The sequence below is a fragment of the Ailuropoda melanoleuca genome, chromosome 2 (assembly GCF_002007445.2).
Source record: "Ailuropoda melanoleuca isolate Jingjing chromosome 2, ASM200744v2, whole genome shotgun sequence".
In the NCBI taxonomy this organism is placed as follows: domain Eukaryota; kingdom Metazoa; phylum Chordata; class Mammalia; order Carnivora; family Ursidae; genus Ailuropoda; species Ailuropoda melanoleuca.
Genome location: NC_048219.1, coordinates 56,674,807 through 56,702,290, shown reverse-complemented (window position 1 = coordinate 56,702,290; position 27,484 = coordinate 56,674,807). Strand labels below are relative to the sequence as shown.

General features: G+C 35.7%; 1 protein-coding gene across 2 annotated transcripts in view; it reads left to right on the top strand.

Annotated features, from left to right (window-relative positions):
* The window catches only part of COL24A1 (collagen type XXIV alpha 1 chain), a 380,233-nt gene that overhangs the window by 198,624 nt on the left and 154,125 nt on the right, over nucleotides 1-27,484 (top strand). For both annotated transcript variants that reach the window (XM_034653815.1, XM_034653814.1), the window contains exons 27-33: nucleotides 10,785-10,838; nucleotides 13,736-13,789; nucleotides 14,983-15,036; nucleotides 15,936-15,989; nucleotides 25,364-25,417; nucleotides 25,705-25,749; nucleotides 25,870-25,914. In XM_034653815.1, the coding sequence (XP_034509706.1) occupies nucleotides 10,785-10,838; nucleotides 13,736-13,789; nucleotides 14,983-15,036; nucleotides 15,936-15,989; nucleotides 25,364-25,417; nucleotides 25,705-25,749; nucleotides 25,870-25,914 (360 nt within the window). The remainder of the gene's footprint in view (nucleotides 1-10,784; nucleotides 10,839-13,735; nucleotides 13,790-14,982; nucleotides 15,037-15,935; nucleotides 15,990-25,363; nucleotides 25,418-25,704; nucleotides 25,750-25,869; nucleotides 25,915-27,484) is intronic.

Here is a 27,484-nt window from a genome sequence, read left to right as displayed (position 1 = left end):
AGATGAACGGATAAAGAAGAGGTGGTATATATAATGGAATATTATTCAGCCATAAAAAGAATGAAATCTTGTCATTTGCAATAACATGGATGGATCCAGAAGGTATAATGCTAAGTAAAATAGGTCAGAGAAAGACAAATACCTTAAGATTTCAGTCATATGTGGAATTTAAGAAACAAAGCAAACAAAAAAAGAGAGAAAGTAAAAAACAGATTTTAAAGAGAACAAACTGATGTTCACCAGAGGAAAAATGGGTGGGGGTATGGGTGAAATAAGTAAAGGGGATTAAGAGTACACTTGTGATGAGCATTGAGTAATATATAGAATTGTTGAATCACTATATTATATACCTGAAACTAAATGTAACACTGTATATTAACTATAGTGGAATTTAAAAAAAAGAAGAATCCAGCATCCAATTTATGCTGTGCATTCATTCTATAGATATTTACTGAGCACCTGCTCTGTGCTAAGTAAGATATTGCTAGGCAATGAGATTAGCTGAGATGAACATCAAGACAAACAGAACACATGCAAGTCTCAAAGAGTTTATTCAAGTTAGACGCTTTTTTTTTTTAGTAATAAAAAATGAGTTTAAAGAAAATACAGGTCTAAGAGAGATCACAAAGTCTGCCTCCTGTAGATGTTTGTCAGTAAATCATTTCTAGAGTGATGTTGAAGATCCCGAATGGCAGATACACCTTCCTCACTATGAAATAAAAGAATTCCAATTAAAAAAATATTACATCTCTTTGCCACCTGTTCAAAAGATTTTAAGTATCTTTAAATACCTGGGTGCTTTTCATCTTCCTGTGATTAAACTTTAGAATCTCAGTACTGGAAACTTTGAGAAAGGTTATGGAATTTTAGCACTGGAATGTAAGAGAAAGATTATCTAGTCCATCCTTTTTCTTTTTTAGAATTGAAAGGATGAGACCCAAACTTATTCCATGACTTGCTTCATGAATGAAAGTCTAAACTAGAACTCAACTTTTCAGTAACTACCAATACCACACTGTTATTTTCCTCATTTTTAGGTACAGAGATTTTGGTGGAAGGGGGGTTTGGTGGGAGTCATCAGACAACAGATTTTCTGACTCTAATTTTGTTTACAGATAGAATACACACACAGAGACACACAGACACTAAACTCAAGACATATGAGATCTGCATGAAAGAATGCAGAACTAATTTAATGCTTTATATGTGGAAAAATATGCTGTAATTATAAGCACATATTCTTTTCTGTGAGTGATCTTGCTAGTTTATTAGAGTTTTAGGAAGAGCTTACAGTTCAAATGTTTTTGCAACACAAGTGTCACAGCAGGAGAATTCCTCTTATTTCTCATCCAGCTTATTTTTCTAATCAATAATTTAAGAAGTTCAACCAAGATTAGGGGTAGCCCTATGTTGATACTCACTTTATCACCTTTGATTTATTGTTATGAGACTCATTCAGAAGAGCAGAGTAATGTGGACAACAGATGCCAAGCAATTTAGTGCAGGGAGCACAGCACCAGTTGCCTTTCTATTCTCAAGCTTCTCATAACCTAAGTGTGAGTAAAAGCATCTGTTGAGTAGACATTCCAGGCATATTCTTTTAATTATTGCCAGACCTTCTTGAGGCAAAACTTTGTTCTGAACTTTTATTTCATGACTACATGTATGATCCAAGGAAGTAAGAGTCAAGTAGTTGTTAGAGAGATGTCAGAAAGTGAAATCCCTGTTTGGATACTCAGCAGACCATTATGTATTTTAGAAAACCTGTATATCTAAACGCCAACAGTCTGAAATAGAGGAACTGTTGCCACAATAAACTATTGTCCCGTCGGGAATCTCTAAAATAATGAAATGCTTGTCTGTGTTTTAAATTTAACTGACTGTATAAAGTTTCTGTATTATGCATTAATATCTGGCATGTATTGTATTCTCAAATGTTTGTTGACTGATGAATGAAATTATTTTAGGGCACTTCTATACTTTCTAAAGTGTTAATGAATGCAGGCTTTCTAAATAATTGGCTTTTCTTTAGTAAGTCGCCTGTGTTTATAGATAGCTTATCTTCAGTTTTCAGAAACTTTAAATTAATAAGGCTAATCAGGCACATTGTTGGTTTCAAAGACAGTAGATAACACAGATGAGTAATCACTGTTTTTATTTACTTATACATTATTCCAGAAAAAAATTAAGAGAGCTATCTATTTCCTCTATTTAGTAACAGGTATGATTTATCATAATCACTATGCTGCATGGTTTCCTCATTTGGTTTATTTAAATTCTTAGGCACCAGATATTGGTATAGTGACAGTGTCTGTATACAAGTGTACCTTACTTGAAAGAGAAGTAGAGTTAAAGAATTTTTTGTACAGTAAGTAAAATATTCTGGAAAACAAATTATAATCTATAATTTATTGCTGCCAAGGTGTCCTCAGTCTTTGGTGAGCTTGAAAAGTTTTGTCCCCAATCTATCAAGAGAAGATTTATAACTTAGTACAAAGGGAAAGGGATGAAATCTCACTCCAGATGCTATCTCAGAGAGTGTCCCTCAGGTTGCATTTGGGATACATTCCAAATGCTATTTTCTTATACTTTGGACCTGCAAGTCAATCCCAGAAACCATATATATGTAAGAAACAATTTCTTCCCTTTTAGTAAAAAGGATAAAGCATTCAGTTTATCCTAATGGTGGTAACAGTCATTACCCAGGCATGAAAAGTAGGTTGATGATGTGTACCTTAGTAGCTACACTAAAGCGTAGCAGTTACATCTGGTCAAAGGGAATATATATAAAGGGAGTCTGCCTTTACTAATTCAGACTACTCTTAGTGATTTCCAGTCTTTTCACAAATGAAGATCATTTTCACAGACCAACAAATGGTAGTCCTGCTTTTCTGTGTTTAGCATACTCTCAGCACCTATGTATGGACTCACTGACACTTGTAATAATTCCATGGCCCTCTGTAGATTGAGGCTCACATTTAGAGAGAAACTGAACACAAGTGGGATATTCTAGAAGCAGACTGCTGAGATAGCATTTTGCTGCAGGGTATTTATTAGAAAGTAACACTGCAGGAAAGAGGAAGAGGAAACAGGGTTGAATAGGTAGAGAAGTCAAATTGATACAGGCCCTACTTAAATCTCAACCATTCCTATAGGAAACTCTGAATCCTTTATAAACTCATCATGCTGGGCTGAATGGCTGGGCTTTTATACTCCAACTCAAGCATTCATGGTATATGGGCCACCCTGGGGTGCGCATTGGTCAGGAAGGCCCTCTGAAGGTGAAGACATGAAGCTGATGACAGCTTAGGCAGCATATTCTTCCTTGATGATGTATGTTCATGGCCCATCTTGATGTTCACAGCCGTTTACTCCTTGTGTTACTTGGATTGACTTCATATCCTTTCAGGGAGTTGCTCCTCTAGGTTTCTGGTAGTTTCTCTTCCTGAGGGAAAACTTAGAAAAGGAATTAGCAGTACAAATTATAGCCCCTAACACTGCAGCTAGCTTTAGAACCACAAATGATATCCATGTTTTCCACGATGATCAGGGTGAATTAACTATGCCACAATAATGAGTCTTCCTTGCTTTCTGGTGCCCAGATACAGAGAACTTGAAGTGCTCAAAGGGCACTTTGAGCCATAGGTTGTAGGTCAATGGAACTCTTAATGTGTCACCTAATGAAAATATGTCCTCTTAGGGGACCAAGACCTCTATTCTGGCAGAGCTTACATTTTGTGGGAAAAGTATAGGGTCCTCCACAGAGACGTTGGGAGTGGTAGTAAGTAGGATTAATTCTGCATCCACCCCTTGGTTCCAAGACCAGTGACTATTTCCTGTTGGAGATCCAGTACCATAAAACTGTCTTTGATTTGGTGTGTATACTTTTTTATGCTATAGAGTGGTGCTTTATCCTTAAAAAGTATCCCCTCTGGTTGGTGCCTGGGTGGCTCCGTCAGTTAAGCAACTATCTTCAGCTAGGTCATGATCTCAAGGTCGTGGGATTGAGCCCCACATTGGAATCCCTGCTCAGCGGGGAGCCTGCTTCTCCTTCTCCTTCTGCTGCTCCTCCTGCTTACGTGCTCTCTCTCTCTCTCTTTCTCATAAATAAATAAAATCTTAAAAAAAAAAGTATCACCTCCTAGCTGGCACTTTAACTGCTCCTTTAGCATGCTATTCCAGTGCTCCATCAGGTTGGAAGCTTCTTGTTGTCATATGATGTAACTACTAAATCGCATGAACATAAGCCCACTTTCACAACTTATTTGCTGTAAGACGGGTACCGTGGTCTGACATGATGTTTTGGGGATCTTGTAAGATAGATTAGACACTTTGTAAGCCATCAGATATTGCTGCTAATTGAGGCCTGAGGATAAGAAAGAAACCCATGCTCAGATTTGTTATTTCTGTTAGAATAAATCTTTGGCCTTTCCAGAGTGAATTTGTCCCCAAATGGCTGGTTGTTCTCCTCAAAGAATGGCATCATTTCATGGGCACAGTGTTGTTCTCTGTTGTTTGCAACGTGAATATTCAGTATCAGCAGTAATTAATTCAGCCTTGTTCATAGGAACCTATGAAATCAGGCCCATGTGTACCTTCCATCTCTCCCACTATGCCCATTTCATTCATATGCCCATCATCCAGCACTGAGATGACTAATGACCAAGACTTGCTGATGTCAACTTTCTGAATCATTCTGTATTCTTCCAGGCACTCTTCTAGGTTTGACCTTCTCTGGTAGGCATTAATGTTTGATACAAAATCTTTGCACTTTGTGTCTAATGTACCCATCTCTGCACCTCATTTTTAAACCTTGTTCCCAGTCTTACAATCTTCTTCCTTTCAGGTGCCTAACCAACCAGCTGGTTCATTCGCAGATACCCGCTAGTCTGTGCATATTCTAACCTGAAGCCACTTCTCCTTCCCAGAAAGTGGATGGTCTGGTGCACTGCCAGAAACTCTGCTCATTAGAAATGTACCCTTTCCACTGCCTTTTAAGATACTCCTGAGTGAAGCTATAGTACAGCTTCCATCCATTTTCAGTTTGCAACTACATAGTCAGTGTCTTAGTTCAGACTGCTATAATGAAACACCACAGTCTGGGTGGCTTAAACAACAAACATGTTGTTGGACAGATCCAGTGGTTGGTAAGGGCCCACTTCCTGATTTTCCGATGGCTGCCTTTTCACTGTATCCACACATGGTAGACAGAGAAAGGGCTAGCTCTCTTCCTCTTCTTATAAGGACATTAATCCCATCACGGGAGCTCCACTCTCATCACATAATTACCTCCCCAAAGCTCTATCTCCAAATACCATCGCATTGGATATTTAACATATGAATTTTGAGAGGACATAAATATTCAGTCCATAGCACTAAGCCTACCAATCCATAAACCAAGTTTGGACTTTTCTTCTCAAGCAGCTGGTCATAAGAGATCTCCCAGATAGCCAAAGGTGACTGCTGAAAAAGAGGTCCTCGTTGGGGTCTAGACTACCTGTTCATTCAGTTTGCCTATACCTCTGTCCTGTTCATGTTCCATGCCAGATTGCACTGGAACTGCTCACCTTATGTCTGACACAACTCAGCTTATGATAGATAGATCTAGATGCATGGTCATTTGGTGTCCATGGTTAGGTGCTCAGTGTCTATTAGAGCCTAGTAGCACAGAATTTGATTTTCAAAACACATATAATTCTCTGCTGCAAATGGCATGGCCTTGCTACAAAATCCAAGGAGCCTGTTCCCTCCTTCCTATCAAGGCTTGCTGTAAGCTCTACATGGCTTCCTTTCACACTTCTGATGTTTCTAAAAACTATATGGTCTGCCAGGTCATATGGCCCAAGTGGCAGAACTGCTTACCTCATAGCTTAGACCCACTGTAGGAGTCTGCACGATTTCTTGAGGTCCTTGCCAGGATGTTGAATCCTATATCTTTGATAAGTGCTCCCAAATTCATAAACTCTTGTATCTAATTTATGTTATATTTATGTATTTTAGATTATGTTATGTCTCCCTTGATTAAGCACCTCTAAAATCAGGTTCCCACATACTCTCCCAATTCCTACCAGTATATATTGGCTAGATCTTTCATTCCATTCGGGTATAGGCTCTTCCTCCTTGTCAGACATAGCAAGCTCCCAGATGGGTTATACTGTGACTTACCCTTAGTTCTTGGCATAGTGGCCAAAAGAGGATTTATGGACAAATCCTAATCGGGCCACATGTTTTCTTATTTGAGAGAAAGAGAGTGTGCTCAAGCAAGGGGAAGAACAGAAGATAAGGGACAACCAGACAATGTGCTGAGTGCAAGGCCGACACAGAGCTTGATCCCACAACCATGAGATCATGACCTGTGCTGAAATCAAGAGTCAGGTGCTTAACTGAGCCACCCAAGGACCTTGAAAATATCCTCCTTTTGACAGTACATTTTCTTTATATAGTCAATTCTCTAAGTTTTCTTGGGGCACCTGGGTGGCTCAGTCAGTTGAACGTCTACCTTCAGCTCAGGTCATGATCCTAGAGTCCTGGGATCGAGCCCCGCATCGGTCTCTCTGCTCAGTGGGGAGTCTGCTTCTCCCTCTGCCTACTTCTCCCCCTGCTTGTGCTCTTTTGCTCTTTCTCTGTCAAATAAATAAATAAATTAATAAAATCTTTTTTAAAAAGTAAATGTTATTGTTCTTGGCCTTTCCTTTTCTCAGTCCATGTACTCTCTTTGATGATGCATCTGCTCTCCAGGCCTTTGCTGTCTTTTTGCTGATGGTTCACAAATGTCTTTCCTTAGCTTAAGACCTATGTATTCAATTGTGTTACAAATATTCTTACCAGTATGTCCAATATATACCTCATATTCATCTTATCTAAAAATGAATTCCTCTTTCTTACCCCGATAGATGATATGCACTTTATTTCCACTTTTCTACATCTTCCCCATATCTGTCTAGACTGACAACAGTCTGTATTTTCACTATCTTCGGCAAAATTATTCACTATTTTCTCATGTCTGGCCAATCTTCTGTTTCTCCTACCCTCAAAATTTTATACTAGATTGAATCATGTAAAATTACCAATGTTTAAGGTAAAGAAAGCCAAATAGCAGCAATTTCATATAGCACAACCAAATACTACTTTTACTGTGGTAAGATGACTTCTAAAATTTTTACTTTTAAAGAGAGTGAATACAATAACACTAGCAAATGCAAACATTGAAGTTAATATTTTTCTAAGTTAAAACAGAGCTACAACCTAGAAAATTAGCCTTATAATATTCCATTTTTGAGTGAATTTAAAGAGCTTTAGGTCTGAGGGTTTTTTTTTTTTTTATCTTGTAACTGCAGTTGTTTCTGCACTGAAAAGAAAATTTGAAACAATATAGACAAGTTCTAAACCACAGTTAAAGCAGAATTGTCAAGTCTAAGAACTTTATATAAAAAAATTTTTAAACATTTTAGTTTCAACTAGGAAATATTCTAATTTTGCATTAGCCTTTAGCGACTAAAAAGGATGTGGTTACTTTAAAAAATAGAACTAGTGTATTTTAGAGTTTTTTACCGACTTTTAGGAAAAAAATAATACTTTTCAGTTCTAACAAGTAATTTATTATACATAAGGCTTTTTGGCCTTCTGAATTTCTGCTTTAGCTAACAAAGTCTATAAATAGACATATCCTATTTTATAAAAAGTGAAATGTTTTCAATTATTGTAGAGTTGTCTAGCTCTTAGCACACAGCGTGTTTTGGCTCGAGGCTTTGTCATTTTCTTTAATGTGTGTTAGATGTAGAATCAGTGTTTTGAAATTTTTTAAATGAAAATTCTCAGTCAAAAGGTATAAATTGCTGATAATTCTTACAAATGAAGGCTACAGCTTCAATGACTGCTTTGTAGTTCCCTTAAATGGCCAAGAGAAATGGTTTGGGCTCTGTGGGCCCTACAGACTCTCACAACTGCTCAGCTCTGGCTTTGTAGGGCAAAAGCAGCCGTAGAGAATACGTAAACAAGTGGGCATTGCTGTGTCTCCGTGAAACTTACTTACAGAAAGAGGTAGCCAGACTTTGGGGTCACAGTTTGCTGACTGCTACTTTATCCGTTATTCTATAGTACTTTATCTTCTTGTAATATTTTTGCTGCCTACTTTGATTTTAGTTACTAGTTATTTCTAAATTGACTAGTATAGTGTCTTATACCTGGTAGATAATCAATAACTAATGACATAAGAATGAAATTTTATACACCTCACCTTTGGGAAAGTGTACATCATTCCAACAACACTAATTTAGAATTTTCTCCTTAAGTGTATAACTTGAAAATAGATACAAGAAACGGAAGAAAACTGTTGGGAGGAATCAAAGTATTAATAAATTATTTATATTCTCCTAATTTAAGTTTCATTAAAGATTCCCTGTGGACAAAGATGTAAGCCTGTGAACTGCCTATTTACCAGTGAGAACCTGTCTCTTCCAAGTATGCCCTTTTGATAGACTGCACCTCCTAATACTTACATCAGGAGTGACAAACCCAAGTGCCCTGTTGGGAGCAGACAGGTAGTATATAGCAGTGAAATGGGTCAGGTATAAGAGACAAGAGCAATTGGTATGGACGATGGTGAACTAAAGAATGCATCTGAGTAGCAACTGCTGCTTTGATCCATCCAGGTTTGCCTTTGAAAATGCTTGCCTATGCTTGCTAGGTCATCTGAAATTAGGCATCTTATTAACCTTTATATATAAAATCTCTGGATTTTTAGATCTTAATACTTAATTCAGTTTCTCTTAATTAATAAACAAGTGCTATGGGCCAAGCAAAAAGGTTCTGTAGGTGGCATTGTTCTGGTACACATAGTTGATATTGGAATAAGTCAAATGGGCCTACTCCATTCCCTCACCTAGATTATATATGTTAGGAAAAGGGTTTTTTCCCTGGATCAATACTATTCTGTGTTCAGGTTCTGCTATTTTGTTTACTGTCTCACAAATATTTCATTGTTCTCCTCAGATTTGGTTAACTGACCATTGATCATTAATTGTCTCAGAGTGAAAGTGTTAATGCTCTTAAAATCAATAATCGTAGAAATATATTACATCACTTCCAACTGGATATAACCATTAACATTAGCATAATGTTTGAGAATATAGATCTGTGCTGTCCAGTAGAGATATAAGGCCTGTCACAAATGTCATTTAACATTTTTCAGTAGCCATATTTACAGAGGTGAGAAGATGCAGATGAAATTGATTTTAGTAACATTTGATTTAAACCAATATCTCCAAAACATTATAATTTTAATATGTAATCAATTTAAACAACGATTTGATTTTTTCATTCTTTTTGTAGTAAGTCTTCAAAATGTGATGTCTTTTACATTTACTGCACCTGTCAGTTTTGACCAGCTACATTTCAAGTGTTCCAGAGTCACTTAAACGCATCCACCTCAGCAAGCTGTTGAACTCATCTGCTTTGCCTGTAAGGGCATCGGGATAATACTGCCAAATATGGTTGTTGTGAGGGTTAAATTAGACACATAGGTAGTGCTTAACATATGTCAGTGTATCCATGATCAGTAGATAGGTAGGTAGGTAGGTAGAGAGGTAGGTAGGTAAAGTGGTGGGTAGGTAGAGTGAGAGAGAGAGAGATTGATATGGATAATGATACAAATAAATGTGGATATAATCCTGCCCCATGCATTAACTTCAGTTAGCTTCAACATAGCAAATCATTTTTATTTTCATGATTTAGGTGCCTTCTATATGCTAACTCATTGTCATACAATAATCTATTTAAGCAGGGTCTTTGCTTGATAGCTATTGAAAAGGAAAATGCTTCATACATCTTTAAACAATAGTATAAAAGGGCTTCATAATTGTAGACAGGAGAAAGATTATGTTGTTGTTATAAAGCTTGATCTATATTATTTTTTTTCTATGCTGCTTGAAGTAGAATCCATAAAGACAAGGTAGATGAACACTGAGCCTTTTTCACTCTGAAACAGTGTTACTGAATTCCTCCTTTCATTCCTTTCAGCACACCAAATTCATTCTTTACTTAAGATGTTTACTCTACCTAGAACACTCTTCCTCCTTTCTTCTCTTGGCCAACTGGCCTCTCCTTCTTCAGCTTCAGATTAGATGTCAAACCTGAGGTTTACCCTGACCATCTTTCCATACGTCTTCTCTTTCACTCTCTACCTCATTATCACAGTTGTTTCCTTTATCAGCCGATGAGATGATTTGTAATTATTCACTTTTTAATTTAGTTGTTTTTGGTCTCTGTATAAGACTTTTTGCCTTGTGAGAGCAGGGCTTGCATCTGCCTTACTTGCTAATGAAATCTCAGCAAAGCAGTGTAGTACCAGCACAGAGCAGGCACCAAATATTTCTTGAGTGACAATGATTTAATGAATGGATGGGTGCTACTATGAGGAATTTTCAAAGAAGTCACAAAAATGACTTCTTAAGCTGATGTATCCACATCAAGAAGCTATGAAAACTACAGTTCTTTATAACATCCACTGGCTTATAAATTCCACAAGGACAGGGACTGTGGATATGAAACTAAGTGCCTCCCAGCTCAGGGCTCGCCACATATTAGGCATTAATATATATTTGTTAATTGAATGAATAGATTACCTTTTGTCCTAGGCTGGACATCTATATTAGGAGGAATTTTACTCTAAGATAAAATTTAGGATGAGTAAAAAAGAAACATGGATTAAGGTGATTTAAAACCAAAATGCTGTAATAGCAATGCAGTAAAAAATGTGTATTTTCTGTTATATTTTTTCCTAAAAGGGACCTGTTGGTTTACCTGGAGAAGTTGGGATTACTGGAAGCGTTGGTGAAAAGGTAACGTCTTTCATTTTTTCAATAGTAAGAATTCCAGGCTAAACTCAAAGGAGAGACATTCATATGGTATTTTATGTTAATTAGAAATCACTCATACCTTAAAATACATTGGATGTCTTGAATATCTTAAATATATTGAAATATAGCTAATAAATTATATGTTTCTGATTTGTAAAGGACAGACTACTCTTTAGGTTGTGATGATGTAGTCTGAAGAGAAAAGTTGAAACTGGTGGTCTAGATTTATGACTAGGCCATATTTAAATCTGGATTATCAGAGCAAGCCCCGTAAAGGAAGCAGTTTTGAAAAGAATTAAGTTGTCACTTTACCCGATCCAAGTCTCAGTCACAATCTCTTGCTTTCCATTCGAATCCAGTATGCAGTTATTCATGGATATTCCTCTATTGTAATGGAATTCGTAATTTGCTTAAAGATTACCTAGAAATCAATACCTTCTAGGTATTGGGAGTGATTTTCCATGTTGAATTTCAAATTTAGAAAAGTCTTTTTAAAAAATAAAAAAAATAATTCTTTCCTTGAAAGCACCAAGGGCATTTGAAAAATTTTTTATGGACTCTTGTAACGGACTAGTAGGTAATAACCAAAAACTTTGGGTTTTTGACTAAAACCTGATTTGCTAGATATAAATTGTAAGCCTGATAGTTTTGTGCAATTACTACATAAGGCTACCCTGTGAGTAATTAAGTAGAGCCAGGACTAGAAGTAAATTAGATAATATTCCAGTAATTTCCATCTGAAATTTTTAGTTTAAGTCAAAATCAACATGTCTAAAATTTATCACTTTTTTTCCACATTTAAACTGGTCTTCTTCCAATAATCTCATGTCTATTAGTGTGTCTTATACCTATCTCAATTCTTCCAGTCTTCCGGAATAGAGTGAAATCCGTATCTGCTTTCTTTTTTCCTCCATTCTCTATGCCTAATCTCTTAGCAGGACTTAGAATTTTTTTCCTATATAATTCATCTTTTCTAATAGTTCATCCAAAGCCTGCCCCTCCCAGACATACTCTTATCAGTTTATGTTAAATTTACCCCCTGTCATATTTCTATCCTCTAATCCATCCTACATACTACAAGCAGAGGACTAATTTTGATGGGTCATGATGAAACATTTTGAAAAGCCATCAATGGCTCCCTACTGTTGACCCTATTAACCCCTCTACTTTGCTGTCAAAGTACTACATAATTTTGGCTTAATCAGTTCATCCAACAAATTTTCTAATATTTTCCAATATAAATCTTTCTCCCTCCCCTGTTTTGTATATTACATATTTGTTCCTATTCCTGTTCTCGCTGTTTTTTTTGTTTGTTTGTTTGTTTGTTTAAAGTATCCTCTCCCTTTCCCTCTATTTATTCAAAGCCAAACTACAGGACTCAAATTCTCATTTCCTCCATAGAGTCTTCCCAGATTCCTCTAATCCTTCCTCATTTCTTTACTTCCTGGACTTAGAATAAGCACCACACAATTTACAATTTAATTGTCCTCAAATTGATTGACCTTTGTTAATGTCATGTCTCCAAATACTTGAGACTAGACTCTTAGTCAAATTTCTGTTACAGCTTTCCAGCTCTCAGTGTATCGAAAGTGCTTAATATATACTTATTGATTTTTATTAACAATATAACAAATATAAAAGCTCAGTTTAAAAAAATTAGATTTGTAGTTGTTGTTTTTTTTTTTCAAAGTTTTTATTTATTTATTCAACAGAGATAGAGACAGCCAGCGAGAGAGGGAACACAAGCAGGGGGAGTGGGAGAGGAAGAAGCAGGCTCCTAGCGGAGGAGCCTGATGTGGGGCTCGATCCCATAACGCCGGGATCACGCCCTGAGCCGAAGGCAGAGGCTCAACCGCTGTGCCACCCAGGCGCCCCAAGATTTGTAGTTGTTTTTATTCTGACTTGGTTTCTTCTGTGCAAGGTCAAATGTTCTACCCTGAGATTATGACAATCCTAGGAATTTTAATGTGAATCAGTTTAATTCTTTTAATCTGCTATGGCATATTTGATTATCATAATTATACTTAATTGTGGTAGACTACAGAAATAAAATTTTGTTCAATGGTTATAGGAATTAGTTAATTCTTAAAATATGTCTTGATACTTTTACCATCCTCCTATTTTATATGCCTTAAAATGATAAGCATTTCTTTTTTTTATTTTAATTTTTTTTATTATATTATGTTAGTCACCATACAGTACATCCCAGGTTTCCGATTTAAAGTTCGATGATTCATTAGTTGCGTATAACACCCAGTGCACCATGCAATACATGCCCTCCTTATTACCCATCACCAGTCTATCCCATTCCCCCCCCCAGGCCCTCAGTTTGTTTCTCATAGTCCATAGTCTCTCATGCTTCATTCCCCCTTCTGATTACCACCCCCTTTCTTTATCCCTTTCATCCCCTACCGATCTTCCTAGTTCTTATGTTCCATATATGAGAGAAATCATATGATAATTGTCTTTCTCTGCTTGACTTATTTCACTTAGCATTATCTCCTCCAGTGCCATCCATGTTGCAGCAAATGTTGAGAATTCGTTCTTTCTGATAGCTGAGTAATATTCCATTGTATATATGGACCACAACTTCTTAATCCAGTCATCTGTTGAAGGGCATCTCGTGATAAGCATTTCTACTTATAAAATAATACATTTAGTATTTTATCCCTTGAAATATATCTTGAGGACTTTTATTGTATTACAAGTCTAGCAACTTTAAGGTAAAAATACAAACTTTGTAAATTAAATCCTATTGGCAGTTAGGATGAGATATGCATGTAAGGTATGATTCTACAATTTTCCTCTCAAGGCTTAGCTCAGTCATGACTGATTAACATGCCTCAATGTTTTCCTTTTTTGTTTGTTTGTTTTAAAAGGGAGAACGTGGAAGTCCAGGTCCACTAGGTCCCCAGGGGGAAAAGGGTGTTATGGTAAGAGTCAGTGATTTGAAATATATTTCCAAAGAACATCATAATTCCAGAGGTGGAATTGCCTTGAATGGAACTTAAGTAAGTGAAAATGTCTATTTTACAGTATATTGCCGTTAGAATTTTCTTTTCCTTTAATCAGTTTACCTTTCAAATGCTGATTGGCCCTGAGGAGCAAGCAAATGATGGCTTGGTCAAATGAGTCTATAGCTTTAAGGGAAGAATTAAACCACCATAAATTAACTGAAATGGATGAAAAAAATTCAATTAGGATTCTACTGTTTTTTTATAGCCTATAGTTTCTATGGCACATATTATCACTGCCACTCTTTCATGAGTGTGTGGCCCTGATGTAATTCTTTAATGTGTGAAACATCAGAATGCAGAATTCATTTCACTCTCTCATCTTTAAGGTAGTAATAGCTGACAAATATTATATATAGATTGTACTTTTTTAGTTTATTAGTTTCTAAATATGATAGGAACTAGGACAAAAAAATCAATGAAAGAATCTTGCTTTCAGAAAATATATTGTAATAGATCTAGTGACACGTAATACTGTCTACAAATTTATTTTATCTAAGTTATTCTTTAATTTTAACTTCTGTGTTATCAGCAAAACACTATAAGATTGGTTTTTTTAGCTATGTCCAGTTGCTGTCAACTAAGAAATTTAATATACGCATTCGGTTAATCAACTTCAGGAATTACTATCTACTAAGACATTCTCTGGATTAGTATTAATACCCTAAAGGATGTGTTCCTTCTAAAATTTAACAGGCTAGAGTATTTGTATACATTCACATTCCTTCATTATAGAATTCCCTGGCTTCTGACAATGAAATGGCTTCATAATCTATATAATGTAACATGCATCTATTCATAGCATGACAAAACCCACAGAAAGAGAAGATGAATATTCTCTTCTAAATAGGTCCTAATATGGGATTTTGGTTAGCAAATTTCTTTTCTAGGCAAAGAGTTACTAATAAAAGGATAGATAGCTTCTGTGTGATCATGTCTTATTTCTAACTGTGGTACATTTCCCATGACCTTTTATATCCTGGATAGAAAAGAGAGATCTTATTTACATTATCACTTGTTATTACTATTTATAAATTACTGGTTTGTCTTTAGTAAAAATAATCAGATATAATAGAGATTTTATGTCTTTCATATTTTTACTTAAATTATAGGGATATTCAGGTCCTCCTGGGGATCCAGGACCCATTGGTCCACTGGGATTACCTGTAAGTAAAGAGAAGACTTTATATTCCCTTCTAGAATGTCTGTTTTAATTTAAATCTATGATTTTCGTTATACTGTACTTTTTGTTCTTATGCAAAATAAGCAGCTTATATGTGAAAAAGATAAGCCTTGATAATCCCCTTAAACAAAACTATTATCAGAAATGGTTTATGCTGTTTTGTGAAGTTTCTGTTTTGAAGATAGGCCTGACTTTCCAGTACGTTCATAGGTATGTTATTGACTTCTAAAATTAGGAAGACTGATATAGATTGGTATAGTTGCCAAGTCTTTTTACTCACATAAGATAATAAAGCTAAGATCCTATAAAAGTTCACTGTTTTTATCTACCTAATGTCATATAGATAAATCAATTTTGTTTTCTACTTAAGTCTTTATTAAAAATTATCAAGTATAAAAAATTCATTGTAATTGACTTAGTAATAAGTAACAACTTAATCTTCATTACAGTCTATTTGTGACATATTTAGTGTATTTTGTGACATGTTTCATCATAACAAGGAAAAAATCTATTTTGTTGTGATGGGATTATCATGTCTAGAATAATGAAAGAAATCTTGCAGCATTAGTCATTGCTTTTTTTGAGGGACCAAACTGATTAGACTAGTCAGACTGGCTAAATGGGTGTCTCCATTGTCACTCTAATGTTCCTCCTGAAAACTAGTTGGAATACTAGAGGAGGGAAGAATAGCAGAATAATGGGGGAGGAAAGTATGGTATTTATTTCATAAATAAAGCATATTTTAAAGGAGATTGATCAATTTTATTTTTGGAATTCCCAAGGAGAATTACATGTCATAAGAAAGGTTATAACTCCTATAACTCCTATTTTGCTAACATTTCTGTGAATTCTATGACTGATTTTTAAATTTTCAATGTGTAGGGTCATGTGGGGGCAAGAGGACCACCTGGGAGTCAAGGTCCTAAAGGACAAAGAGTAAGTTATCTAATGCAAGAAGTACATTAACCTAAAAAAAAAAAAATGACTTCATAAATAGTGTGTTTGGCAAAAACAGCTCTATGTCTTCTAGATTGTGCTTAGATATTGTTGGTTTTTTCCTTATTTTCATTATATTAGATGAACTACCTACATTAATTAAAGTGTGACTCATCATTTGTACTCATAAAATCATGCTTTTCCATTTTATGTTTTACAAATTTTACTATTACATATAGAATTCTTCTTACACATTCTCAATTTCCAGTTCCATTCTTTGGGAGAATTGTAAATGTGAAGATGTTTAAATAAGTTATTTTTCTACTGACCAGAGACTTACATAGCAAGGAATAGTAACATCATGACAAAATAAGAGCAACAGGTCGTGGAATGAAGATGGATGCAGGATGACTGTTTATTAATTGTAAATCAGGCATATACCATCATTGTTAGGTAATTATGTGTAAGAATTAAATTAGAAATCTTTCAATTTTTGAGTTTTTTAAACATTAAATCCTTTTTTTTCTTTGAAGACATAAGAACCACAATTTATTGCATGTCTATCACATGCCAGGCACCTTTACATCTCTTATTTTACTTAATACTTAGAACTATCCAAAGAAGATATATGGTCTCCGATATTATAGCTGAGGAAAACAGAGCTCAGAGAGTTTAAGTACATGGCCTTAGACACACAGAGAGAAACGACAAAACCAGGATTCAAATCTTAGTTTGTCTATCTCCCAAGCCTGTGCTTATTTGACCCCACACAGAATACTAAGGAGGGTTTTTTTTTTCCTTGATAAATCTGAATATGTGGGTGTAAGTATTCTCCTTTCTCCCTTGGCTTTACTTTGATTTTTAGAGCTAGTGAAGAAAATATTTAAAAACCCTAAAAATACGGTGTCCAACTAACAGAAGTTAAAAACAAAACAAAAACTTCATTTTCCAGTTGGCAAATGGGAGAAAAGTGTTAAGAATGCCCCGTTTGAGATAATAACTTTAGTTTCATGTCCTGTGTTTTAAGTGAAGATTGATGAAAGAGAGCAAATTTGTCTTTATTATTATTTCTTTCCTGAAAAACTATTTTCCTTACTGGGTTATAGATTTACAATCTATAAATTATCTTGATGGCCACTTCTATTTTAGCCCAAATGAGATTTAAAATAATAAAATAACAAGACAATAGATGATCTGTACCCAAATTGTCATTTAATGGTCTATACCCTGCCAGCATTCAGTACTTGGTCAGGTCCAATGTGTTTATTCAACTTTGTATTAGTCAAAGTGAGAAAGTCCAACGTTGCAGTTTTATGACAGTTGAAAAACAGCAGAAATACTTTTTGCTATGTTCTGCCTTTTGTTAATTAAGTAATTGGGGTCTTTTAGAAGCCACGTACCTAAGCAAGAGCTCCTCCTGAACCACTTGTGTTTTCTCCTAAGTCATATGGAAAGTTCATTTGCTCTGTGGTTTTCTAACCTCCCCATGATCCCTGGGTAGATTGTTACCCTTTTCTTTTTCTTTTTCTTTTTTTCCTTCCAAAATGTTCTTTAAATTCAAGTTAGTTAACATAACACTAACACAGTGTAGTATTAGTTTCAGGAGTAGAATTTAGTGATTCATCAGGTATATATAACATCCAGTGTTCATTCCATCAAGTGCCCCCCTTAATGCCCATCACCCAGTTACCCTATCCCTCCACCATCCTCCCCTCCAGCAACCCTGTTTGTTCTCTGTAGTTAAGAGTCTCATGGTTTGCCTCCCTCTCTGTTTTTACCTTATTTTATTTTTCCTTCCCTTCTCCTATGTTCATCTGTTTTGTTTCTTATATTCCTCATATAAGTGAGATCATATGGTATTTGTCTTTCTCTGAATAATTTCTCTTAGTGTAATACACTCTAGTTTCATCCATATTGTTGCAAATGGCAAGATTTCATTCTTTTTATGGCTGAGTAATATTCCATTATATAAATATACCACCTCTTCTTTATCCATTCATCAGTCAATAGATCATTATCCTTTTCTGATTTGCCACTTTGTCCTCAACTCTTACCTCCTCAATGGCCTATTTTCCTCTTACCCTCCAAATACATTTTACTGATTCTCTCCAAAAATGGCTTCTCACAACTACTTAAAGTTCATTCAGTACTTTCTAAACAAGGAAATCTTATTTAGAAATGAAGGTTTTGTTTAGTACAAAAATACTTCCTTTGTAGGAGAATATTTCAGGCAATTTCTGAACATTAAGAATACAAAAAATAACTGAAGACCAGAATATTTAAGAATATATTATTAGAAAGTTCCCTTCCAGATGTCACATAGTATCTTCCTATTTCTATTGTCTTCTTATCAATCTGTTCTCCGCTATGGATGTGATCGCAGTACGCTAGGTCCATCTTTCCCAATGTTTTTAAATTGCACACACACACAAAAAAACAGTATGTGTCTGACCCACTGAGATAAATGAAGAAGGTATCTGGCTGGAAGTTCCTGTACTCCAGCTCCTCCCTACCACCCCAAAGGCTGTGGGGGTTGATCTTCCCAGCATACCTGTAACCTCTTCATGGCACACAACTGTGTCACAGTAAACTGGAGAGGAAGCTGTGCCCTACCTTCATTGACCCTGAGATCACATAGGGAATTATTATTATGGAACTAGTTCTTATTACTGTTTTGCCTGTGACATACACTGTTATCACATGGCCATGTGAACATCATTAATAATAGGACATGCCCTTACGGGTCTGCCTGCCCACCCATCTGTCATTCAACTATCTAACATTTACTGGTTTCTTATAATTTATCAGGCATTCTCCTCATACCATGGAGGGTTCAAGGGTGACTATCTTTTAGATCTGGACCACATGAGTTTTACTATTTAATTCATTACAGCCCAGTGGCTTTTGAAGTATTGTACAATATTGGTACTTTTCCAGAGGATAAGAAAAGCTCAAGCAAGCAACGATGTCTGCCATTTCAGAAAACAACTTAAACAAATTAATATAATGAAAATTTGTCTAATCTGCTTTGTGAAGGTTATATCATTCTGCTTCTTATATAGCTGAAAAAGAGCAGGATTGGCTGAAAGTATCATTCGTATGGTTTGAGATTCTTAGATGGGAGATTTGGCATGAATTTAAAGTATTATTTATCCTACATACTCTAAACTTTTTTTTTTCACTCGCCAAGTTTGGCTGAAGAATTGTCATTTAAGTGTAGTAAAATAATTTAATATGCCGAAGCTAATTAATGTAATACATACAATCATATCCATCATATAGACAATATAGGCTAGCAGACTCTCTACTGCAGTACCAGAAAGATGGTGACTTGGCCTCTTTTGGGTCACCAGGAATCAACACAACTTTAGTTGCTATCCCTCATGTGTACATTTAACTCACTGGGGCTAGGTCTGATCCTTTGGTGTCTCTTCAATATGTACTTCTGTGTCCTGTCTCCAGCTGCCCTGACAGGAGAGATGACACACTGAGCAAAGTTAACTTCTCTTTTTTTTGCCCATGGATTGGGCCTTTGAACATTAGGCAACTTCAGATTTTGTACCCTTTCTCGGAAAGGGAGGGTAGAGAGGCATACAACTGAGTAATTTTTTATTCTATGCCACTTAATATTTAAGTGAGGAAAAAAGATTGAAATAACTGTATTAGAAATATGTAATGTTTTAAGATTTTCTATGCAAGATGTAGAATGGATATGACCATAAAAATTCTGAATTGTGGGGGCACCTGGGTGGCGCAGTCATTAAGCGTCTGCCTTCAGCCCAGGGCGTGATCCCAGTGTTCTGGGATCGAGCCCCACATCAGGCTTCTCTGCTAGGAGCCTGCTTCTTCCTCTCCCACTCCCCCTGCTTGTGTTCCCTCTCTCGCTGGCTGTCTTTCTCTGTCAAATAAATAAATAAAATCTTTAAAGGAAAAAAAAATTCTGAATTGTGGCTTCTTTGAGATAAGGCATACCATATTGGGAAACCAGCCATCAGCATTTTCATTTAGATTCAGTGTAATACCTGGAGCACACCAAGTATTAAAGAAGAGTTTTTGTGTGGTTTCTTCTGAAAAAGTTTACAACAAGAATAGAATGACATGATTTTTCCCACAAAATCACAGATAATATTAGTTTTTACTTAAGGGAATATTTTGTCCCAGCTATATCAATCAAGAGCCAGAACAGACTGCTAGGCATAATTAGTTAGGCATCTGAGTAATTAAAAATTAATAGAGGGGTCAAGCAAAGACAGATGGATGTGGTTAAAGGAAGTATAAACATACTGAATCTAAGTTATAAGGACATTTGTTCTGTGAATAAGGGTGGTTTATTTCATTCATAGATGCTTTAGCTCTTTAAAATTGATTACAAGCATTATAGAGATGATCTTGTAATTCTCATAAAAGCTTCCTACATAAACTAGTGTGCAGTTTATATCAGTGTGTTAATTAATAATTTTTTAAATTGCAGCATTTATATGAAGTAGTGGTTTTGTCTCCTATCATCTAATACTTATAGGATTATATTGATTATTCAGGAATTTTGTTAACTCTTTAATATTGTTGCCTACAATTCAAGTACTTGTTATTTTATGAAACATGCTTAATTTATGTAGCTGAGCTATCAGATTTTATTCCAGTTTTTAGAACCTACTAATTGCCACTTATTGTAGCCAACTTTAACTTTTCTTACAGATGATGAAGAAAAGATCAGATTTTTTATTTAGCTACCATACATTCTCCAAAAGCTTTATAGATAATCAGATATTTTATTTTATTTTATTTTATTTTATTTTATTTTATTTTATTTTATTGAGCTCACATGCGCATGAGTGTGGGGAAGGGGCAGGAGGAGAGGGAAAGAGAGAATTTTAAGCAGGCTCCATGCCTAGAATGGAGGCCAATGCCGGGCTCAGTCTCACAACCCTGAGATCATGACCTGAGCTAAAATCAAGAGTCTGACACTTAACCAACTGAGCCACCCAGGCGGCCCTGATAACCAAATATTTTAAATCAGATATTAAAAAAATAATTTTATACCCAATTAGATGTCTTATTATAATGCTATTGGTCTCTTAGATCTTGTCCTAAAGCTTAATTTGTCTCAGAAGTCAAAGAAGGCATATAAACTAACCCAGGGGTAACTTTTACAACTAATATCAGAATCAAACTTACAGATGCTGAGAAAGCTAAGCTTTTAGTTAATTAATTTAGCCTTAACTGAAACATAGAGCATATTAAGCTTTCCTAGAGTTCTTTCAGCCTTAACCTCTTAACCAGCAACCTTACACTATAGAACCTTTAATTAATGCAATTGCTATACTTAGACCATTTTTTTTTAAACTAAGTGTGGTTATCTTTGTCATTACTGTAGGAGCAGAAATTTCTTTGTTTCCTATATAGTGCTGGTTTAGTAAATGAAATAATAATCTGAAAGTATATTTTAAAGTAAAAGTATTTTGACAAAAAACATTATAAAATGAGTGATTATCATTACTATGTGTATTCCTTAATTCTGGAGGACACTCCTTTCAATTATAATGCCAATTAGCAGTTACTTGTAAGTGTTTCATATCCAGTTTATAAACTTCCTTTAAACTTCAGGTCCTCTATTTCAATCTAAATCCACTTGTTAACAGGATTAACCTTTGCCTCTTTTTAACATTTGAAAAAATATTATAAACTTAATAAAGCATAGCTATTTAAAGTCTTTATACATTTAGACATCATATGACTCAGGCAATTCGTATCTGCAGGCTTCCATTTCTTCATATTAAAAAAGCGGAGTTTGCACTAGTTCAGCCTTGACATTAGGTGATTTATGATCAGAAGCAGAAACTGGCAGTTAATTATGAGATCTTCCTCCTGAGCTAGATGCAGTCTTTTCTATGTATATATCCCGGCAGCCACTTAATCTGATTTTATGTAAGAAAAGAGACTTGCCATCTTTAGACCAATCTTTTTTTCTTTTAATTCTAAATTTACAACTCGGTGTCTGGGAGGACTTTTGCAGATTTATCCATATGGATACCACCATTTAAACCTAGACAGAATGGGGGCACCTGGGTATCTCAGTCAGTTAAGCATCTGCCTTCGGCTCAGGTCACGATCCCAGGGTCCTGGGATGGAGACCGGCATCAGGCTCCCTGCTCAGCAAAAGCCTGCTTCTCCCTTTCCCTCTGCCTACAGCTTCCCCTGCTTGTGCTTTTTCTCTCTGTCAAATAAATAAATAAAATCTAAAAAAAACTTAGAGATTAAAAGATTTAAAAAAAGATTAAAAAAAAACCTGGACAAAATAACTTATTCTCTAGCACTAGCCTTAGAGATACCTGCCTCATTGTAGTTGATTGTCTAGAATCACATTCATTGTATTTGCCTCATTCTCCCTCTCCACCCAAGCAAACCTACACTTCCAGTTTGTTTGCTATTAATGCTGTCATCACTCTGCTAGTTATTATAACAAAATATCCAAGAAAGATAGAGATTTCAGGTTGCAAAAGGGTTAAGTGCCTGATTCCCAGTGGACACATTTTCAGTCTAGATCTCACTTGTTTTCTGCAGTATTTAAGAATGTTGACCACGCATTCCTTTTTTTTTTTTTAATTGAAGTATAGCTGACACACAATGTTACAATTAGTTTCAGGTGTATGACATAGTGATTTAACAACTTTGTAGGTTATGCCATGCTCATCACAAGTGTAGCTGCTGTCACTAGACAACACTCATTCCTTTTCATACTTCTTCAGCCACCTTCTGTTATAACTCTAAAAAAATTTTGTAAAGTGTTTTCTTACAGAGCAGAAAGAGGAGAATGTGCTACAAAGTGACACAGAAAGAGAATCAGTATAGGCTGCTGAATTTTTAAGGTGAAGGTGGTGTTTAGAACAAGGTTCTGGGGGCGCCTGGGTGGCACAGCGGTTGAGCATCTGCCTTCGGCTCAGGGCGTGATCCCGGTGTTATGGGATCGAGCCCCACATCAGGCTCCTCTGCTATGAGCCTGCTTCTTCCTCTCCCACTCCGCCTGCTTGTGTTCCCTTTCTCACTGGCTGTCTCTATCTCTGTCAAATAAAATAAAATAAAATCTTAAAAAAAAAAAAAAGAACAAGGTTCTGAGGGATCTTTGCCTTTAAAACTTCAGAGTCATCCTTTAATAATTGTTCCTGTTTTCTTCTTCTTAACTGTTAATCATTCCAAGCATGTGCCCACCTCAGGACCTTTGTAGTTTCTATTTCTTCTGCCAGAATGATCTTCCTCATATGTCATTTTAGAAAGGCTTCTTTCTGTCAAAAATAGGGCTCCCCACCTTGAATTCTCTCTAGTCCCTTAAGCTCCTTTATTTTACTTCATTGTATTTGACTTCTTACTGTCATTTTATAGTTTAAGTTTATATATTCATTTGATTGCTTATGAATTTGGGGATGTGCCTCTTCTCCCTACCATATCTTCTGTGCCTGAAGCAATGCCTGGCTTATAATAGGAACTCAGCAAATGTTTGTTAAATGAGTAACACACTTTGAAAGTCTCTTATCTACTAAATTGAGTCCATATTCCTCAACTTGACATTCAAGTTTCTACACATAAGACTGAAACTCACTTTTACAGTCTTTTATGGGAAAATAGGGCAGAAAAGCAAGTTAGGGCAGATCGTGGAGTACCTTCTATACAGACTGAGATTGAAGGGCTGGAGCTATGACTTTAACATTAGTATGACCAGTGGAGCTATGGATCCTCATGGAGTGCGAGCCTTCTCTCTAATCCCCTGAATGTGCCTTAAAGGATCAGGGAATGCAGTACCCTAACAGTACCCAGGAAGAAAGTCCTATTACAGTAAGCAGTTTTTTAAGAACATAAAGCTAAACCAAGCTGACCTCAGATGGGATAAAAAAGAAGGAGCCTAGGGGATTCCTTCAAATCAGCATGTTGTATTGGGAAATTTGTATCACCATTCTGTATAGAAATCTTCAGTGCCTTCTTGGGGTGCTTGGGTGGCTTGGTTGATTAAGCATCTGCCTTTGGCTCAGGTCATGATACCTGAGTCCTGGGATCAAGCCCTGAATCTGGCTCCCTGCTCAGCAGGGAGTCTGCTTCTCCCTTTCCCTCTGCCCCTCCCCATGCTTGTGTGTGCATGCTCTCTCTCTCAAATAAATAAATAAAATCTTAAAAAAAAAAAAAGTCTTCAGTGTCTTTTCATTGCCTGTTGGTTTAAATATAAACTCCAGTCTTTCACCTTTTAAGTCCCAGTCTTTCCACAATTATTTCTTAGTATAGAAAATACTTAGTATAGAAATACGAAGAAATACTACTTGTAGTCAATAGATCAGCTAAACAGACTAATTTTTTCATTCTTGGGTGTCTTCTTTCCTGCCTCTGTACCCTTTTCTCATTCTATCCCTCTGTCCAGAGTTCCTTTCAGAGGATGATCTCCAACTGTCAAAGTGATATCTTTATTCCTTATACAAACCTGTGCAAGTTCTCTCCCTCCTTTGATTCCTCCCTCCCTCCTTGAATCCTTTTAGCCCTTAAAATGCCTTATCTCTCCCTATATAATCATCATTTGTATAATTTACCTTACCGTTCTTTAAGCTTCATGAAGGAGAAACTTTCTTACAATTGTATATCACATAATGCAGTACCTTTTCCGCAGTAGACATTGTCGGTGTTTTAGAACTGAGTTAATTCCTTTGAAAGGGACTTTAAGATATTCCAAGGATTGTTACAATTTAGGCATGGAGACATACACCGTCAATTTATTAGAGAGTAACTTTTGCAACTAGGAGTTCTTCACAACTAATGACTGAATATTGATAGCAACTTAGCTGAGAAGTTTTACATTTACATGAAGATTCCCAGCAGTGTTTTCTGTCCCTTTTCTGTGCCCTGGCCACCTTCCAGTAACTGTTGTCAAGCAGATGAATAGTGGGTACAATGCAGTCAGCGCTCATTCTCTAATAAAGAAAAGAGTGCCATTCCAAAAATAGAAACCTTAAGAAGACTATTGAACAGACAAGCCAACCACATTTAAGTTAATGTGGAGTTGTTCTTAGAATAAGTTGTGGATGGCTTCTGACTAAATAAGGTGAATAAAATATTCAAATAACAAAGCTATATTATAACCACCTCAACAACTGAATCAACTGTTTTTGTGGTCACCTGCTTTATTATTTGGCAATAAATCTTGAAAACACTGGCTCGATTATCCCATACAAATAGGTTCATCCATATACCTCGCTGTATTCTTTTCTGTGGTCATGGTACAGAAACACACAGAAGGAATTTGTCAAGAAGAACATGGTGCATTCATTTGTAAGGATGCATAATAGTAAAAAATAATAATAATATTTTAAATTAACAATAGGACTTTTTTCCATCCCTAGGGACCAAGAGGACCAGATGGTCTCTCAGGGGAACAAGGTATACAAGGTGCCAAGGTAAACACTGATTTTTTTCATTTTATATATAATTAAGTTTTTGAGCCCATGTGTGTTCTACCTGACTTAAAACTGTTGTATTTCCTTACTAAAGTATGGTTCTAAATTTTCTCTTAGTGTAAGTATGAAACATACATAAAGTTTTTATTACACACAGAGAAATATTTTCTTTTAAATATTGAATTATATATTTGATGTCCTATTTTCTTGTATGTGAGTGTATGCTAGCATGTGTAAGACCATAATTCTCATTCATTTTAATTCCTTTGGTATTAATACTTTGTTAGGGTGAAAAAGGAGATCAAGGAAAAAGAGGGCCTTATGGTCTTATTGTAAGTACTATAATATTTCATATTAAAGATAAATATATAAAATTTCCCCTGTTTTTCTTGGTATGTGTTTGATATTTGGTGAGGGAGCTATGTGACCCAAACATTTTCTTCCTTATGTAGGGTAAGACTGGAAACCCTGGAGAGAGAGGAGTTCAAGGGAAACCAGTAAGTAATAAAGAATAATTAAGCTATGAATAAATTTTGTTCATTTTATTCTCTGGTGCAACTATTGTTATTATCAGCACGTTAGACTAAGAGAATACCAGTTCTTTTCCTCCTTCAGTCATTAGGTAGATATGTTATTTGTGCAAGCTGCTTACTCATTCTAGGCCTTAGTGCTACCTGTTTATAAACTGGTGGTGGAAACTGTTACACTCCTCCCTAGGTAGGATTAATTTTTCTATGAAATCCATTTCAAAATAAAATAGTGTGATATTATATAAATATAATATAATATGAATAAAGCTAAAATAACAAGAAATTTCTTTGAGGCTTCTTACCAACTTTCATTTTAATTCTATTTGAGTGTTCTTTAGACCCTTGGAGCTTACAGCTATGTGTGTCACCGTGTTTTGCCATGCCACTGCTCTAAGAGTTTTTAGTATCATACAATGCTAGATATTTTCCTTCCATCAGAAAATCTTTTCAGAAGTATACAGTTTTTTTTCCCTGAGTGGCAGTAAATTCTTTTTTATGGTTATAGCACAGAAACAAGCACGAGTTTGTCAACTAAAGAAGATCACAGTGTCTTCATTCACTAATGAAGGGGAGAAATACAAAACAAAAACAAAAGGATACACATATGCATATGTACACACTCACACATATCTATGCTAGTACATACATATAAAATTTTGAGGACATTATGTTAATTGTATGAGCTTTCATACATATGAAATGTATGAAACATATATTTCTGTTTTTATTTAGAATCATAATTTTAATTTGTAATGACACCTTGCTTTATCATATATGTATCTATACACAATTTAAAGTTATAAAATTAGATAATAATTTAAATAGATGGCAACTGGAGTCAGAAAAGGATAAGAGAAAATATTTTTTCTGCTACTGTAGTTGTCACCAATATCACTGCATTTACTTGTTCCTCTTTGAAATCTGCTGCCCCCTGCCTGTTGTTTCCCATAATGACATTATATTTGACTGGTCAAATGTAAAATAGCAGAGACCTAAAGGAGAAAAATGACTGTATCCAAGGAAAGAATTTGTGTGTGAGTGTTATCCAATGAAGTCATCCCAAAGAACATTCTTTGAATATTAATATTCATCATCTGGGTTTCTGTTATATTAATGCCCATGGTGTTTCTGTAGATTCTTTCCACTTCGCTACACTGTATACAAAGCTTAAAATATGTGGCAATTGAGTAAAGTTACTTTAGTGGATGACATGGGTTGGACATTAAATCATGAGTTTACAGTAGTTGTTGAGGTTTACATAGCTCTATACCTACATTGTCTCCTTCTTCTTGATTGAACTGAAATAGACTTTTGCCATCTTAGGGAAGCTATGATCAATCAATCCAAGAAATCCAGACAGCCCTGAAGATTTGTTTGATCCTCCACAATGTCTCTAGTCATTTATGCAACTGTCTGACAAGCAGGCAGTGCTATATAATAGAAAGATATGTTGAAGGTCAGACTGACCTTTGCTCCAGTACATGCTCCTACTAGCTGTATAGTTTGATTAAATTGGTTAGCTCTCCGGATGGTATTT